General features: G+C 42.5%; 1 protein-coding gene across 1 annotated transcript; it reads left to right on the top strand.

Moving 5' to 3' along the window:
* The first annotated feature begins 5,325 nt into the window (after positions 1 to 5,325).
* On the top strand, positions 5,326 to 7,040 carry LOC115781924 (relaxin-3 receptor 1-like). The gene has a single exon (XM_030731863.1). It carries the CDS (start codon positions 5,423 to 5,425, stop codon positions 6,608 to 6,610), a length of 1,188 nt encoding a protein of 395 aa, XP_030587723.1. The 5' UTR covers positions 5,326 to 5,422; the 3' UTR covers positions 6,611 to 7,040.
* The last annotated feature ends 8,043 nt before the right edge of the window (positions 7,041 to 15,083 follow it).

The following is a 15,083-nucleotide window of genomic DNA, read 5'->3' on the forward strand; positions in this document are numbered from 1 at the left end:
TGATTGGTCACTTAAGGATTTAGGACAGGATGTCCTCCCACCATGTTTCCAAATGATTACTCTAGCAGGTGCTGGGAGAGCAGATAAACCTCAGCAGAAACTCGCTCGCTTCATTCCCAAATGAAAATGGAGGATGCCATAAAGCACTTCATGTTGCTGTGACTTCCCTAATCTGCACAGAAAGCTGTTTTACTACAACAGGAACCTGGCAAACATCTAAAAATGGAACTGTATCTATTGTCTCGAGCACATCCATCAAAAGTGTGAACTGTGTGACTGAATTTCTGTATTCGTGAGTTACCTTTATGACATCAAAATGTTCTCTACCTAAGAACCGAGGAGAAATATTCTCTTTGACTCCTGATGAAAAATCTAGAATCAGTTTATCCAAATATTCTTCTTATCCTCGGATTAACAGCGGGACATGAGACGTCTCACTCTCACTGAAAAGATCACTTTTTGTGTGCATGTTGTGTGAGTACAGATAAACTTTTCCTCTTCAGCAGATTTATGGGTAGTGAAGCAAGCAGAGCATGCTGGTACCTCATTCAAACAGAAGGGCGCTCTCACGCTTGCACAGCTGGGCTTCATCAGGTAAACGGCTGATCTAATAATCTGGATTAAATGATCCACATGCACAAATCCCTAATTACTCATATTAACCTTTTCAGATATGTGAGGTATTTTTCTCTTTCTCCCACAACAGCCGCAGGGTACTCGGTGTGAATCGCCTGTGGAGGAGATTTTAAATGACAGCTGATGGCCGTGAATGCGTCTGTTTCTGAATAGCAGGAAGCCAAACTGAAGAGGTTTCATTGGCTGATGCAGCTGTGACAAAAACAGTTTGAAGCTACACTGCAGAAGTTAAAAAAAAAAAATCCTCTTCTTTCTTTTCTTCAAGACTTCATACTATTTGAGAAGAGATCAAAATTTCACACGGCACCCTACAGCGGCCCTCTTTGATTAGTGAACTTGAACTAATTACCACTCAGTTTTCAGTAGAAGTTTTGAGAGTGGGCTTTCTCTACTCAAGTTTTGGCAGTTTGCTCTTTGGGAACATTGAGATGTGTTAGTGCAGTCTCCCCAGAAGTGGACGTCCCAGCAAATTCACCCCAAGCTCAGACCATGCAGCAAACCCAAGAGCTCCATCTCAGACTCTACAGGCCTCACTTAGCATGTGAAAGGTTGAAGTATATGACAGCCCAATTAGAAACAGACTGAACAAGTTTGGCTGTTTGGAAGGGCTGCAGCAGAAAGCCTCTTCTCTCTGAAAGAACATGGCAGCACAGCTCAGGTCTGCAAAGCTGCATCTGTACAAACCACAAAGACTTCTGGAGCAAACGAGACCAAAGTGCAGATGTTTGTGCTGATATGCTGAGTCTAAATGTGCTGCTGTGTACTATGGATGAACACCTCAGAGCAGCTGTCAGCACGGTGGAGGAGGATCTGGGCTCCCTGCAGTCACTGAGTGGACCGTGAACTCCTCTGTAGACCAAAGTATTCCAGAGGCTCACGTGAGGCCGTCTGTCCCACAGCTGAAGCTGGGACCAAACTGGGTCACCAACAGGACGATGATCCAAGAATGAAGGTGCTGCAACGGCCCAGTCAGAGTCCAGACCTCAGCCTGTGGGGGGGCCTTCAGAGAGCTGTGCAGGAATGAATGCTGCAAACCTCACTGAGCTGAAGCTACGCTGTGAAGGAGAGTGGACCAAAACATTATCCTGATGGTCCCTCAGAAGACAAACCTCCTGAACTGGAAAGAGAAACAACCTGTCAGTGCCTGAATCTGAATCATCTGCAAAGAAACTCGTGACCACCACCTGCCTTTCTGTGTAACCTGACCACAGTAATCATAGGAAGTGTGATATAATCTATTATTTTGATTTATACAAATATTTACACCTCTCATTCCTAAAACTAACTTCTTACTAAGTATAACAGAAAAAAACTGTAATGTGATATATTCAGGATGATATTCCCTCATTTACTCGGTTTTCCTTCATCAAATACTGGCCATACATACCATATTTCACAAATATATAGTTTTTTTTTGTTTGTTTGTTTTTTGGGTGGGGGGGCTGTTTGAAAAGGGAACACTAACAATGCAACAGTGTTTTTCTTTTTGTGTGCTTTTGGTTTTGCACAATAAAAAAAAAAAAAACAAACAGCAACACAAAGCGCTTTAGCGTCGTTTCCTGCGTGTGTGTGGGCATGTGGGTTCAATCCTGCCACAGTTCTCAACTCAGATGTACTGGAGTAAAATCAATGAAGCCCGGTGACGATCAGAGGAGAGGATGATGGGAAAATGTCGCTGTGTGCCAGCTGGCTGCTGGACCTGCACCTTATCTGTGTGTGGATTCATTAAGTGAACGAACATGTGTCGGGTAAGTAAGCCACTTAAATCACTGACTGACTTAAATGCAATTAATGACAGCTTTTAGTGGCTGCTGAACACATCCTGGCATTAAGCTGTTAGAATAACCCATCACTGATTGGTAAGTGTAGTTCTGGAAGCACTTAGTCCATTTTCCCAGTTCCTCTACTAGGACAAAAGATGTCCTAAATTTATTAAAATAATGGTAATGAAAATTTCCAGCTGTCAGCCTGTTGATATAAAAAAAAGACAAACTAAATCTTTAAACTGCTTAATCTCAGATGCACTGTCTCCTGCTGCCTTCATTTTTTTGACAGCAATGTTTGAAATAATTATTAAAATGAAGTCAGGCTGAATAATATAACTAATTTATAGTTTATACCGTGCTGTTTACAGAAAGTTTCCAAGCTACGGGCAATTTTGATTAAGACAGAATTCAATGACTTGTAAATTATCTGAATTCTTATTTAAATTAAAAATGGTACAAAAACATCAAATGTTGAGAGAGAATGATAGATTGTTGGAATCAAATTGAAATGAGCGTGTCTGTTTATGATTCCTCTCCCAACTCTTTCAGACTGGAATATGTTGTTCAGTGATAGAAAATAAAGGATATTTAACATCATTATAAATAAGTAAAGATGTGCATGGCTTCACTCCTGCAGATTCTATAAATCACAGTTCACAGCTGATAAAAGAAGATTATAAGAATTTCATTAAATCTCTCTCCTGAGAAAGATGGGCTGCGCTCCTACAGTGCTGTGAAAACGTCTTTGCCGCCTTCCTGATTACTTAGGTTTTAGCATATTTGCCACGTTTCAGATCATCAGACAAATTGTAATATTAGACAAAGATAACCTGAGTAAAGGCAAAATGCATTATTAAAGGGTAAAGTTATCCAAACCTGCCTGCCCTGTGCGAGAGAATCATTGCCGCTCTCGTTAATCATGAACTGACTCTGATTAAACATGTTTGGAAAGCTGAGTTCAGCCTTGCTGCCACACTCAGACCTGATCACTGCAGACCTGCCGAATGAAGAAATCCCTTAAATAGAACCTGTCTGAAAAAGTGAAGCTAAAAGATCTCAGAAAGCAGCACATCATCCACGATCTAAAGAAGCAGCTGAGGAACAAAGTCGCTGACATCTATCAGTCTGAAAGGGTCACAGAGCCATTTCTGAGGCTTTGGGTCTCCAGAGAACCACAGTGAGAGCCGTTATCCACACATGGAGAAAACTTGGAACACTGGGAACCTTCCCAGGAGCGACCAACCTACCAAAATTGCTCCAAGAGCATCGAGAACTCATCCAGGAGGTCACAGAAGAACCCAGAACAACATCTAAAGAACTGCAGGCCTCACTTGGCTCAGTTCAGGTCAGAGTTCATGATTCAACAACCAGAAAGAGACTGGGCAAAAATGGCCTCCATGGGAGAGCTCCAAGGAGAAAACCACTGCTGACCAACAAGAACACAAAGGCTCGGCTCACATCTGCCAACAAACATCTGGATGATCCCCGAGACCTCTGGGAAAATATTCCAGAAGCTGAACTTTCTGGAAGGTTTGAGTCCCGTTACATCTGCAGAAACTAACACAGGGTTTCATAAAGAACACCAACAGTCAGACATGGTGGGGGGAGTGTGATGGTCTGGGGCTGCTTTGCTGTCACTGATGGAACCATGAACTCTGCTACCAGAACATCCTGAAGGAGGACGTCCGCCCATCAGTTGGAGCCCTGAAGCTCACTTGGGTTATGCAGCAGGACGATGATCAGACACACAGCAGCAGGTCCACCTCTGAATGGCTCAAACTAAATGAAGGTTTTGGAGCAGCCGAGCAGCTGAATTCAAACAATCCTGCAAAGATTGGGCCTGAGTTCCTCCACAGTGATGAGAAACGCTCACTGACAGGTATCACCAACACCTGACTGCAGCTCCTGCTGCTGAGGGTGGAACAACGTGTTATTAAGTTCAGGGAACAATGACTTTCTCACAGCACCTTAGAAAAAGGAGAAAATGTTTCTATGCCATAATTACTATGAAAATTTTTATTTGAATTATTTAGTAGGTCGTTTTATTTTTTACTTTTTATTTTGCTTGAATTTGAAGATCTGACGATTTTCTGATATTTTATTTTAAAAGTGACTTTACTGTGTTAGATTCAGCTTTTAATTTATTAAAATTGATCATTTTATAAGTAAAAGCAGCGGCTCGGAGTAGAGAAAAGGAACCAGTTAATGTGATTCAGCTGCTGGATGCGGTGCACGCACGTCCAACTAGAAACCGAGCATGAGCAGATGGAAGCGGAGAGCGAAGTCTGAGCATGTTTGCATGGAGCCAAGTTTTAGCTGCTGTAACAGGACCCTGAAACTGTAGCAAAAAACAAACAAACAAACAAACAAAACCAGTAAATTGTCATTTTGATGGTAAATTGAAAAATGTACTTTTAAACCAGTATAATATAAAAATGGCAAAATCAGTAAAAATACTTGACTAATTTCCTTTTTGAATTTTAAAAAATCCAGGTTTGATCTCATATATAATGATTATTTTTAGGTAATGAACCTAAATTTATAAAAATGCATGGTAGTAATTGATCGCAACCGAGGGAGGAGCTCAGAGCCGGTTACTGGATTAATTTTGTGTCCATATTCCATTTTTCCGTATTAGCAAACTTCCCACCATTGTGACAAAAAATCAAAACACTTCTGACTCTTTTTCTTTCTTTCTTTCTTTATCTAGTTTGGAGAAATAAAAATGAAAACTATAAAAAGGCAATGAAAGCTGATCTCACAGGAAACACTGAATGAAGGCCCTTCGCTCTCTGGGTCCGCCTTCTGTCAGTGACTGAGTGGCTCTGGTGACAGCCCAGTCTCCCGTCGGGCACGCGCCTCCGTGGGCACATACATAAAGTGAGGTGCGCGCACACGGCTCAGCAGTCAACCCGCAGGAGCGGCGGTGGGAGCACATCGGAGCGGGTTATCATGCGCAACGGGAGCTCCGCGCACCTCAGCGCGCTGGAAGCCTCTTCTCTCCGGGAGCGCAGGAGGTGATGCGGGATCTGTCTTCGGAGAGGATGGCGGAGCTTTGGAACCTTAGCGCCACGTCCTCGTGGAACCGGTCCACTGCAGATCAGAACCGGTTCAGCAGCCTGGATGACATCGACGTGCCGGCGGACGGCTCCCCAACTCTGCGCATCCTCATCTCTATCGTGTACTCAGTGGTGTGCGCCGCCGGGCTACTGGGAAACCTGCTGGTATTCTTCCTGATGAAGGCGCGCCGCGGGAGGAAGAAGCGTTCCAGCATCAACCTGTTCATCCTCAATCTGGCCGTGACGGATTTCCAGTTCGTGCTGACTCTGCCGTTCTGGGCGGTGGACACGGCTCTGGACTTCAGCTGGCCGTTTGGAAACGCCATGTGCAAGATTGTCCTCTCGGTGACGGTGATGAACATGTACGCAAGCGTGTTCTTCCTCACCGCTATGAGCGTCACCCGGTATTGGTCGGTGGCCTCGGCTCTGAAGGACCGGACCCGGCGCAGGGTGTGCCCGGTGCGCTGGGTAATCGTGGCACTCTGGCTCTCCGCTGTCCTCGCGTCTCTGCCCACCATGATCTTCTCCACGGTGAAGAGCGTGGCCGGGGAGCGGCTGTGCCTGCTCGCCTTTCCGGACGGCCAGTCGTGGTTGGCGCTGCACCACCTGCAGAAGATCTTGGTTGCCTTCGTGTTCCCCATGCTGATCGTCACCCTGTGCTACCTGCTGCTGCTGCGCTTCGTCCGCCTGCGGAGCATGAACAACAACCAGGTGAAGCGCAGGTCCAGAGTCACGCGCTCCGTCACCATCGTGGTCCTCTCCTTTTTCATCTGCTGGATGCCGAACCACGCCATCACCTTCTGGGGCGTGTTGGTAAAGTTTAACGTGGTGAACTGGGACAAGACGTTCTACATGGTGCACACCTACATCCACCCGGTGACCGTGTGCCTGGCGCACACCAACAGCTGCCTGAACCCGGTGCTTTACTGCCTCATGCGCAGGGAGTTCAGGAAGAAGATGAAGGATCTATTCTGGAGGATCTCTTCTCCCTCCGGTGCGAACACCTGCCACTTGCGTCCGTTCTCCGGCACGGTGAGAGCCGAGGCAGATGACACGCAGATCGCCATCCCGCTGAACAACGTGGAGACGGAAAACTGCAGGCTGTCGGTTTTAACAGACCAGTGCGGCACGGACGCGCTGCAGAAGTGAAACAAACTTTGAGAGAAAAAGACAAATCCTGCCTACTTCAGCGTGTGAATGATGTCGGGCTGATTTCAGCCACAGACGGAGCGAGAATGACTCCAGTTTTTATGGAATATGTTGCTGTTTTGTCTCAAATTAAGTTATTTATATAAACGATGAAATGTGGGCTCAGTATTTTTGCAGATGTGTAAAAAACGGTAGAAGAGCTGCTTATGGTACTTAAGATGTTTTCTGACTTTGCATCAAAGGGATTTATAAATTCTCACTGTTTAAGGGTGTGAACAAACTGAACCAGAACTGTGCGTAAATTACGCGGGGGTAAGATGTAGTGCGTAAAAGCACTCTGAGCGTTTTTCTGTCCTTCTGTTTCTTCTCCACCTGAGTCCTTAATGTAGGTCTCGCAGCGCTGTAACGCTAATGCTGGTGTTTGCTTTTGGAAAGCTGAGTTTTTGCTTCCTTTTTCTTTTCTTCTGTTTTTTTTTTTGTTTTTGTTGTTTTGTTTTGTTTTGGGTGGGGGGGGGGGGGGGGGGGGGGGGGGTGACGTGCGCAGCCTCAGCGCGTCTTGCCGTGCCGCTTAAGTGTTCTCCGTGCAGACTTGCTGTTCCAGGCTGAGGGATCAGAGACCCGCAGTGGTGTGGGGGTGGGGGTGTCACCCTGCTTGTGCTGCTTCACTGTTTTTGGCGCTTGATGTGGCTGCTGTGTATTATATAAAACTAAGTGAATGTAAAACAAAACAAAACAAAAAACCTCCAATGAAACCTTAAAGATGTTTGGAGAATAAAACGATTCATTAGTGTTGGCATTAACTGAAGTGTCGGTGCTGTTTGGTGACTGATGACAGACCAATAGGCTGTGATGCTTCCAGGCACACTCGGGGGGAGGGTGGGGTGGTGCAGGCAGGAGCAAACACTTTTCTGGTGGTCTGAGAGTCATTTCTGCGGCTTGTAATATTGTAGGAATGAGTTCAGAACTTTCAGAATTCGCGTATCAGGCGTGACTCTGGTCCACGACTGTTTGGAGTGCGCAAAGACGCAAAAAGAAGCGCTCTTGCAGCTTCTTCCTCTGTCTCGGCAGGGCAGGTGGGGGAGGGAGAGAAAGGAAAAAAAGATGGCAAATCTTCTAAATCCATAAGAATAGATGCGTTTTTGGTCACTAATTCCTCGAATTTCCGCTGGTGCACCCACAGCTTAAAAACTCTCAACTGAGAATTTTTCTTTTCAGAATTTTCTGTGACTCCGAAACTATTTTATTTTGCATTTGGAATCTGGATAATTTTCCTCTCAGATGAACCGAGCTGTTTAGCATAAGAGGTGTCTCTGTGTGCCAGTAATAGCAGTAAAAATAACATCTCGGATTAGTAACACACAATATCTGAACAATTATGATTACTATTATTAATTGTGCACATTTGGTCACACAGCCACAAATTAAAAACAGGAATGAAGTAGGATTTTTTTTTTTGACTGTGAGTTCGAGCATCTTGTGTAGTAATTCATGTAATTATATCCACCCTGCACCTCCTCTGCACCTCTCCAGAAAGAAAAAAGTAATCAGTATGTTTTTCTCTCAAAAAGCCCGAAGATCGTGTACAGCACTGTCTCAGGCACTGGATCATGTTCTCGAGTTACAAGTCTATTATTTACTTGCTAAACTTGAGATAATGCTATCTGCGCTTGTTTTCAGTGAGCTTTGATAAGACGGGTCCTAAAAGTCGTTCCTCAACTGAGAAACATGTGAGACTGACTGAAACACATCGGACACATTAAAGGCTGTAACAAATATATGTATCTTAGAGGTTTACAGGTAATCTCTTACTCAAATAAAAGATGCAGATGGGACTTGAAATTTGACTGAAGAAAGCTCGAGTAAACCTGAGTCAGCAGGGATAATATTAAAAAGAGAAAAATTGGTAATAAATATGGGAACACGTACCCATACATATGTATGAGGATGTTAAAAGGAGACAATTTTGCTTTAAATTAATGTTTCTAAAAAAAAAATCACCATGATGCAGGAAGTGAAGCATCTGACACTGAACATTTCTTGCAGGACAAACCTGAAAATGCCCAAATTCTGCTCATTAACAGGCTCATATTCTTGCTCTGATGTTCATACTGCTGCACCTTTCACCCTCTGTCTGAAGCTCACAGCCGCCGCTAAGTTCCTGTGCTCACTGTGATGATGCTGAACGTCACTGACAAGCTCTGTTGTCCCTTTTAATAATGTAAAAGCTGCAGAATCAAAGAGCAATGTTCACAAAAATCTCTATGGCCTGGCTTTATTTCAGGCATCTAACCCCAAACTCTGCTGCATTTTATAACTCGGTCTGATGCAGTGAGGCACTCACTCTGCATCGCTTACACATAATTATTCTCTTCTTTGCTCCTTTTAATATTTTTACCACAGATTTAACACACACAACTGGTCTCATCCTCTTTTGTGTTTGCTGGTTTCAGATGTGTAAAACAAACTAATAATTCTCTGTCAGGCTGACTTTGGAGCTTCAGTTTGGCAAAGTGCATTTGTCACATTTATTTGCTAAACAATTTGACTTGATCAGTTTCTGGATTTTAACCACTCAGATGCGTTTCAGTAAGATTCCTGCTCGTGTCCACGCACATCTGCTGTCTTTCTGTCATGTTCTGTGTTTTAAAGAAAGTTTTAAACCTTCCAAAATGAACTAAGCAGAACATGAAGAAACATCTGCTGTGACTTTATGTCCAAAGCATCTGTATATTACAACGAAGAGACATCAGCTGAAGTTGTCTGTTCAGTGTAGCGTGCAGATTCCAACAGAGGAAATACTGAAACAAAGTCTTAGGACAGCTGCGGTGTTCAGACATTAGCACTGACTTAATGATGCAAGTTCATCATCATTCACTCTTTTATACTCTGAGTGTAGTCTCCAGAGGTGGAACGCTACTCGTATTTTTAGTCATGCTTTTATCTTTTCTTTTTTAACCAAACATATTTTATTTCTGGGGCCTGCTGTAATGATGATGGCAGTCACTTTCCAAGTGCTTCAGCCACTTCCTCTCATGCTGGAGTCAAGGCAGACCGGACTCTACACTGACTCGCTCCGTGATTATTTTGGTTCAAAGCAGTTTTATGCAAAAGTACGGCCCGACTTTAACACAATACACACATTTTGGATCTAAAGTTGTTGTTTCTTTGGATTCTGCTGACAGGTTAAAAGCTTCCAAAAGTAATTGAAGCTACGCATGAAGAACTTTTGTAGTTTTTGGCTTTTAGAGTAAAAAATATTCTACTTTTCTTTTCTTTTTTTTCTGGCTTCTTCATGGTTTTAAACCTGCCTGTGACTCAAATCACAACACTGTGTGTGTGGTGGGGATTATTAGGTTTACCACAATGCAGTCAGTTGTGGAATGAAATTCATATTTTGGGAGTTAATAAAAAGACCTGATCCACAACCAAACTGCCCACTGTAAACATAATCCAAAACATGGATGAGAGTCATGTAAAAAGAAGATGAAGGGAAAACATGCAGGAAAATTATTCTCACAGGCAGAAGCTGGGGCAGGTATCATGCTCTCCCCCCATTTAAAAAAACAACCCCAGTAAAAAGAAGAGAAAAAAATAATGCTTAAACCTTTCAGCATATTGAAATTTATATAGTCTGAAACTTTGTCCCCTACTCTGTGCTCTGATTTCAGGCCATGTGAAGACTGCAGCTACAGAGAACATCACATAGCAATGAAGTAAACTGTTCTTTATTTTAACATCTAAAAATGTTGGCTTTATCCAAACTAACTGGCATTACTCAGTGGGTGCAGCTATCCTGATCATTGATAATTAAACTTCATGGTTAAACAGTGAGCGGTTCGGGTGCTGCAACTCTGAGATAATACAGGAAGTCATGTGACTGAATGTGTCAAGTCTTGTGAATGGATTTAAAAGCAATTGCAATTTATTTAACTTTAATTTAACCAAGAAAAAATGGATCTCAAAACTAATTATTTATTTTGCAAGAGTGTCCTGGCCAGAATCAGCAAGGGTTCACTTATCAGTGATTACGTAAATGAACTAATGAGATAAAGAATCACGATTATAAGGTAAGTAAACTTCATTTTTATCACAATATGTCTGGGCTCAGCTCTCTCAGGCCAAACGGGGGCAGTAATGTTCAGGAACTACTGACAAAATCTGACAAAAATTTGTTCAGCAAGACCCTCTCCCTGAGGTTTATCTCATTTTTACAGCTGATTCCAGCTAGAAGGAACTTAAAATTTTGAATTCCCTGTTTTCAAAATGAATATGAGTCTTGGGGCTGAAGAAAATAACTTCCCACCCTTTCCTGACGGATGTAGGGCAGTAAGGAATACGAGTAAAGCAGCAGAGCAACAGTAGCTTTGTAAAGAAGAATATAGCAGTGGTTCAGTCTAAGGAAAGGCAAAGCAGCGTGCAATGGTGTGTAAGGGCTTTAAGGTTTATGATGATGATCCAGCATTATGACAACACATGCACACAAATAACATCACCATAATTCAGCAGTGACATAAAAGTCAAAGGAAAAAGTCTCTTTGTTGCCTCAAAAGAAAGGCAGGACTTGATTTTAAAATAAAATGTAAAAAAAAAAATCAGCTACACATTTTTCACTACTTACTGAGTGTGAGGTGTAAAAGAGAGAATAAAATTCCTGTATGTTGGTATGCTGAGCTGCCAGTGGGTTTTCAGTTATTTTGTGTCCAAGGCCAAAATTTCAGGGCACACTTGTATTCACATCTGCAGAAAACAGACTCAGTTTCCCCTGAACTGTTGTAAATTATCTGGTCAAATGAAGTCATAGTTCCAGTACTGGGACCAAGTATGAAACCTACAATTTTAGTTAGTTGTAGTTCAATGCATTGTTTGTCACTGATCTGTTTTACTTCCCCACAACTGGCATCATCTTTTCTATCACTCACTCTTTCATGTGTACTAATACAGTGACCAGTTTAAATGTAATTACTTTTGCAAAGTTGCATTTAGCTGACATAAAATCATTAGGGAAGCAGTTTTTATGCTGCCACGAACAGCCACGTAAAAGATGGATGTAGCTTTTGGACTGGAAATGTGAAACCAGTGTGGGAGTGCCTTAAACCTGCATTCTTTCTAATGACCAGCAGGGGGCGAGTCTTCTAGTTGCAAAATAACTTCCAGTTGTATAAAAGTTTGATAAAAATGACTCATGGTCTGAGTCATTACAGTTTCAAATCTTACTTTCAATTTTGTGTTTATCAGTAAATTATGGTCATTATCAAAGATTAGCAAAGACCCGGGTATGTGCATTGACTTGTTAGTCAAAGTAGCTACATCCATCTTTTGCTGCGGTTCCACTAGTACCAGCGCAACTCGACTCGACATGGTTTTGTTTCCAATACAATTGCTTACCATCTCAATGTGGGTGGGGTCGATATAGCAACGAAGACAGACGTCACTTGACGTTATTTGTATGTGACTCTAATGCAGCTATTAGCTCGGAGACCTCCTGATACACTTTCTCATTTCTTATCTGCCAAGCATAGAAACGTCTGCACCTCGTCGTTGGACCACAGGGTTAGTTTGTGCGTGTCTCTATTTCCCTCGCTTTTGGGTTTTAAAAATGGCACATTTGATTCTGGCGAAGGAGTCACTCTCATGATCAGCTAGTGACGACACTCCCTGGCCAATCAGTGGCATGCTGTTTTTCGAGGTCACATTTTCATGCCTTGGATCACTTGGAGACCTGGATGAGTGGGTGCTGAAAAAGAGTCTGGTACCTGGTACGAGGACCTAATGAAAAAGCCTACAAACCGGGCCGAGTCAAGTTGAGTAACGCTGAGTAGGTACTAGTGGATATGCAGCATTAGAATCAATTTAAATAAATCAGAGTGGTTTTAAGATGGATCCCTGCGGTACACCTTTACTAAGCTGGAAGTTAGTCCTTGTGCCTGATAAACAATTTCGAAACTATCCAAAGGCTTTTTTTCTGACAATGCTTTATAAACAAGTCTTTGCTTTAATATTGTATGGTCCACTGTGTTAAAAGCCTTGGCTAGATCAATAGAAAGGCCTGTGATAGGTTCAGATCATTTTAATAACTCTGAGAACAAACACACAACTCATTTCAAACTTGCGCAAGGAGGAGAGATCCGTTCCTGAACTCAGCTCTCAGCTGAGCGGAAGTTGTCTGTCCCGGCGAACTGCTTCCTGCGCAGCGCTTTTATTCGGATTTTCACAATAAGATCACGTGGGTTACATCAAACACAGTTTACAGCATGTAATAAACAACATTCTTGGCTTTTTCCTTACCATATATGGTCGTAAGCATACTGTGACATGTGCGCATGTAACATGGCGTATACGAGACACGTATCCTATATGTGTTCTCTGCAGGCCGAGAGCAGCCTGCAGGTAACTACAACTTCCTTTGTAAGAAATACCACCACGTGTTCCCATTTCAAACATAAAAACAACAGTATCATATGCACATAAAACAACTTATAGAAAATATACAAACAGAAGATATGATAATTTATAATAAACAGAATGGAATTTATACCATAACTCCAACACCTGCTCAGTGTGTTAGTGTCTCTTAAATCTATGAAATCCTTGACTGCTCTGGTTATTCTGGGTTTCTTCCTGAATCCTGAGTGGAAGTCAGTTAAAATGTCATTAATTGGTGAAAACTTCTGTAGTTCTTCACTCACACAGGTAAGTCATATAAATAAAAACAAAACAAAAAAAGACTAAACCAGAAACAGACGAATAAAACCAGGGGAGCAAAGATCAGCATGTACTGCATGTTATGCAATGACGGTTGAGCTCATAAACACCCAGGTGGACTTTGCTCGTCCTCGTTCGAGCTGCGACTCCTTCAATGTTTCATCACATAATGCTGCAACTGGCCCAGAAACAAGGGAGCGGGTAGTGTGAGAAAGCACAGCTGCACATTATCACGAGACGATGAAAACACACAGAGTGCTGTGCTGTGAGGTCAGCAGGATGTGTCAGGTGGAGTTACACTCAATTTCCTACGGTCATCTTTACACCTGCTGTCATGAAACAGTGGATGGAAAACATGGCAAGTTATTTTATGTCATTACAACACAGCCTGGGATATGTATATAAACCATGGTGATACTGAATAATAACACCATGGTTGAGTACACAAAGACCCATGTCCCTCAATAGCCCCGCCCTAAATCCTCCACTGTTTCCTCCTCCTATTCGACTCTGCTGGGACCATAATTTTCAAAATGAACTTCATGTTTTATTCAATAAAATTTGAAACTAGTGACTGACCCCGTAAACTAATAAGGAAAGAGTTTACTGAGCTCAGAGATCAATGGAGCTTCTCACAGACTTCCATACAGTCGGAGTCGCTGCCCCCTGCTGGATTTTTTGAAAGAATGGCACTTCCAAAACAATGTTCACCATACTTAAGAGGTTAGTTTCAGAACAATTTTACTGACTACTCATATATTATTTTCATCATACAGGCATGGAAAATTTTCCAGAATCTTCCATGCAAACTAACAGCTGTGGTTATCGGCTGGTGACCAAAGGATTATTAATGAGGTTTTTGGTGAAGCATAGTATACCTTTGTGCAACAACCAGCAACTTCCAGCAACCACTTGCAAACTATTTTTCCCTGATGACTGGAGGTCGCCCGGGGGCTTGCACACTGGCCTGTTTGACTGAGGCTTTGAAGCCAGCAACAGTTGTGGAGATGGCACATTAATCAGCATTTCTACAATAATCTGTCACTCACTGCATATGGTTCTCCATCTAGTGACAGATTCACTCACACTGATTCGACTGTGACCCTGGGATGAAGCTGTTTTCTTAGGGGGTCATTTTTCATCATCATCATTAATGAGGTGCAGAAATCAAAAGCCTGCTGACGCTCTGAGCTGACTTTTTTCAGACTGATCTTCAAAAAATGAGCATGTGAACTACTGTTAATAATGCACGCAGCCTAGCGTTCACTTCACAGCTGGATGGAGACTCGACTCCTCGGGCAAAGACAGAAAAAGTAAATAGGATGCCATCAAAGCAGAAAGGTGGAAAAACAGGTTGAATCCCTCTGAAGTGTCCGTGACTAAAGTGCTGGAAAGATTAGAGGACATGAAAGGAGAGACATGAGAAAAGCACTTTAATTGTGATTAACGACTTCACTTATTCCAGATTACTTAACATTGCTCTCTTTCATGTATTTGTGATGCCTTGGTTACCTGACAAAGCACTGCCTCATTCTAACTGTTGTTTCTCTGCGATAATGAAATGCAGCTACTGCACATTTAAAATTATAATCTTAGATGTACCAAGTGAATTACTGTATAATGGTGTGCTGTTATTCACTCCAGGATTTGAAGTTAAACACACATGTAAGATCCATATCCTCCTGAGACCCAGAGAAAAAAAAGTTTTTGAATTTCAATTTTTTTTACACTACATGACTCTTTGGTGTGAAAAAACATCACTACAATTGAA

This window comes from Archocentrus centrarchus, chromosome 6 (genome assembly GCF_007364275.1).
Source record: "Archocentrus centrarchus isolate MPI-CPG fArcCen1 chromosome 6, fArcCen1, whole genome shotgun sequence".
Taxonomy (NCBI): Eukaryota; Metazoa; Chordata; class Actinopteri; order Cichliformes; family Cichlidae; genus Archocentrus; species Archocentrus centrarchus.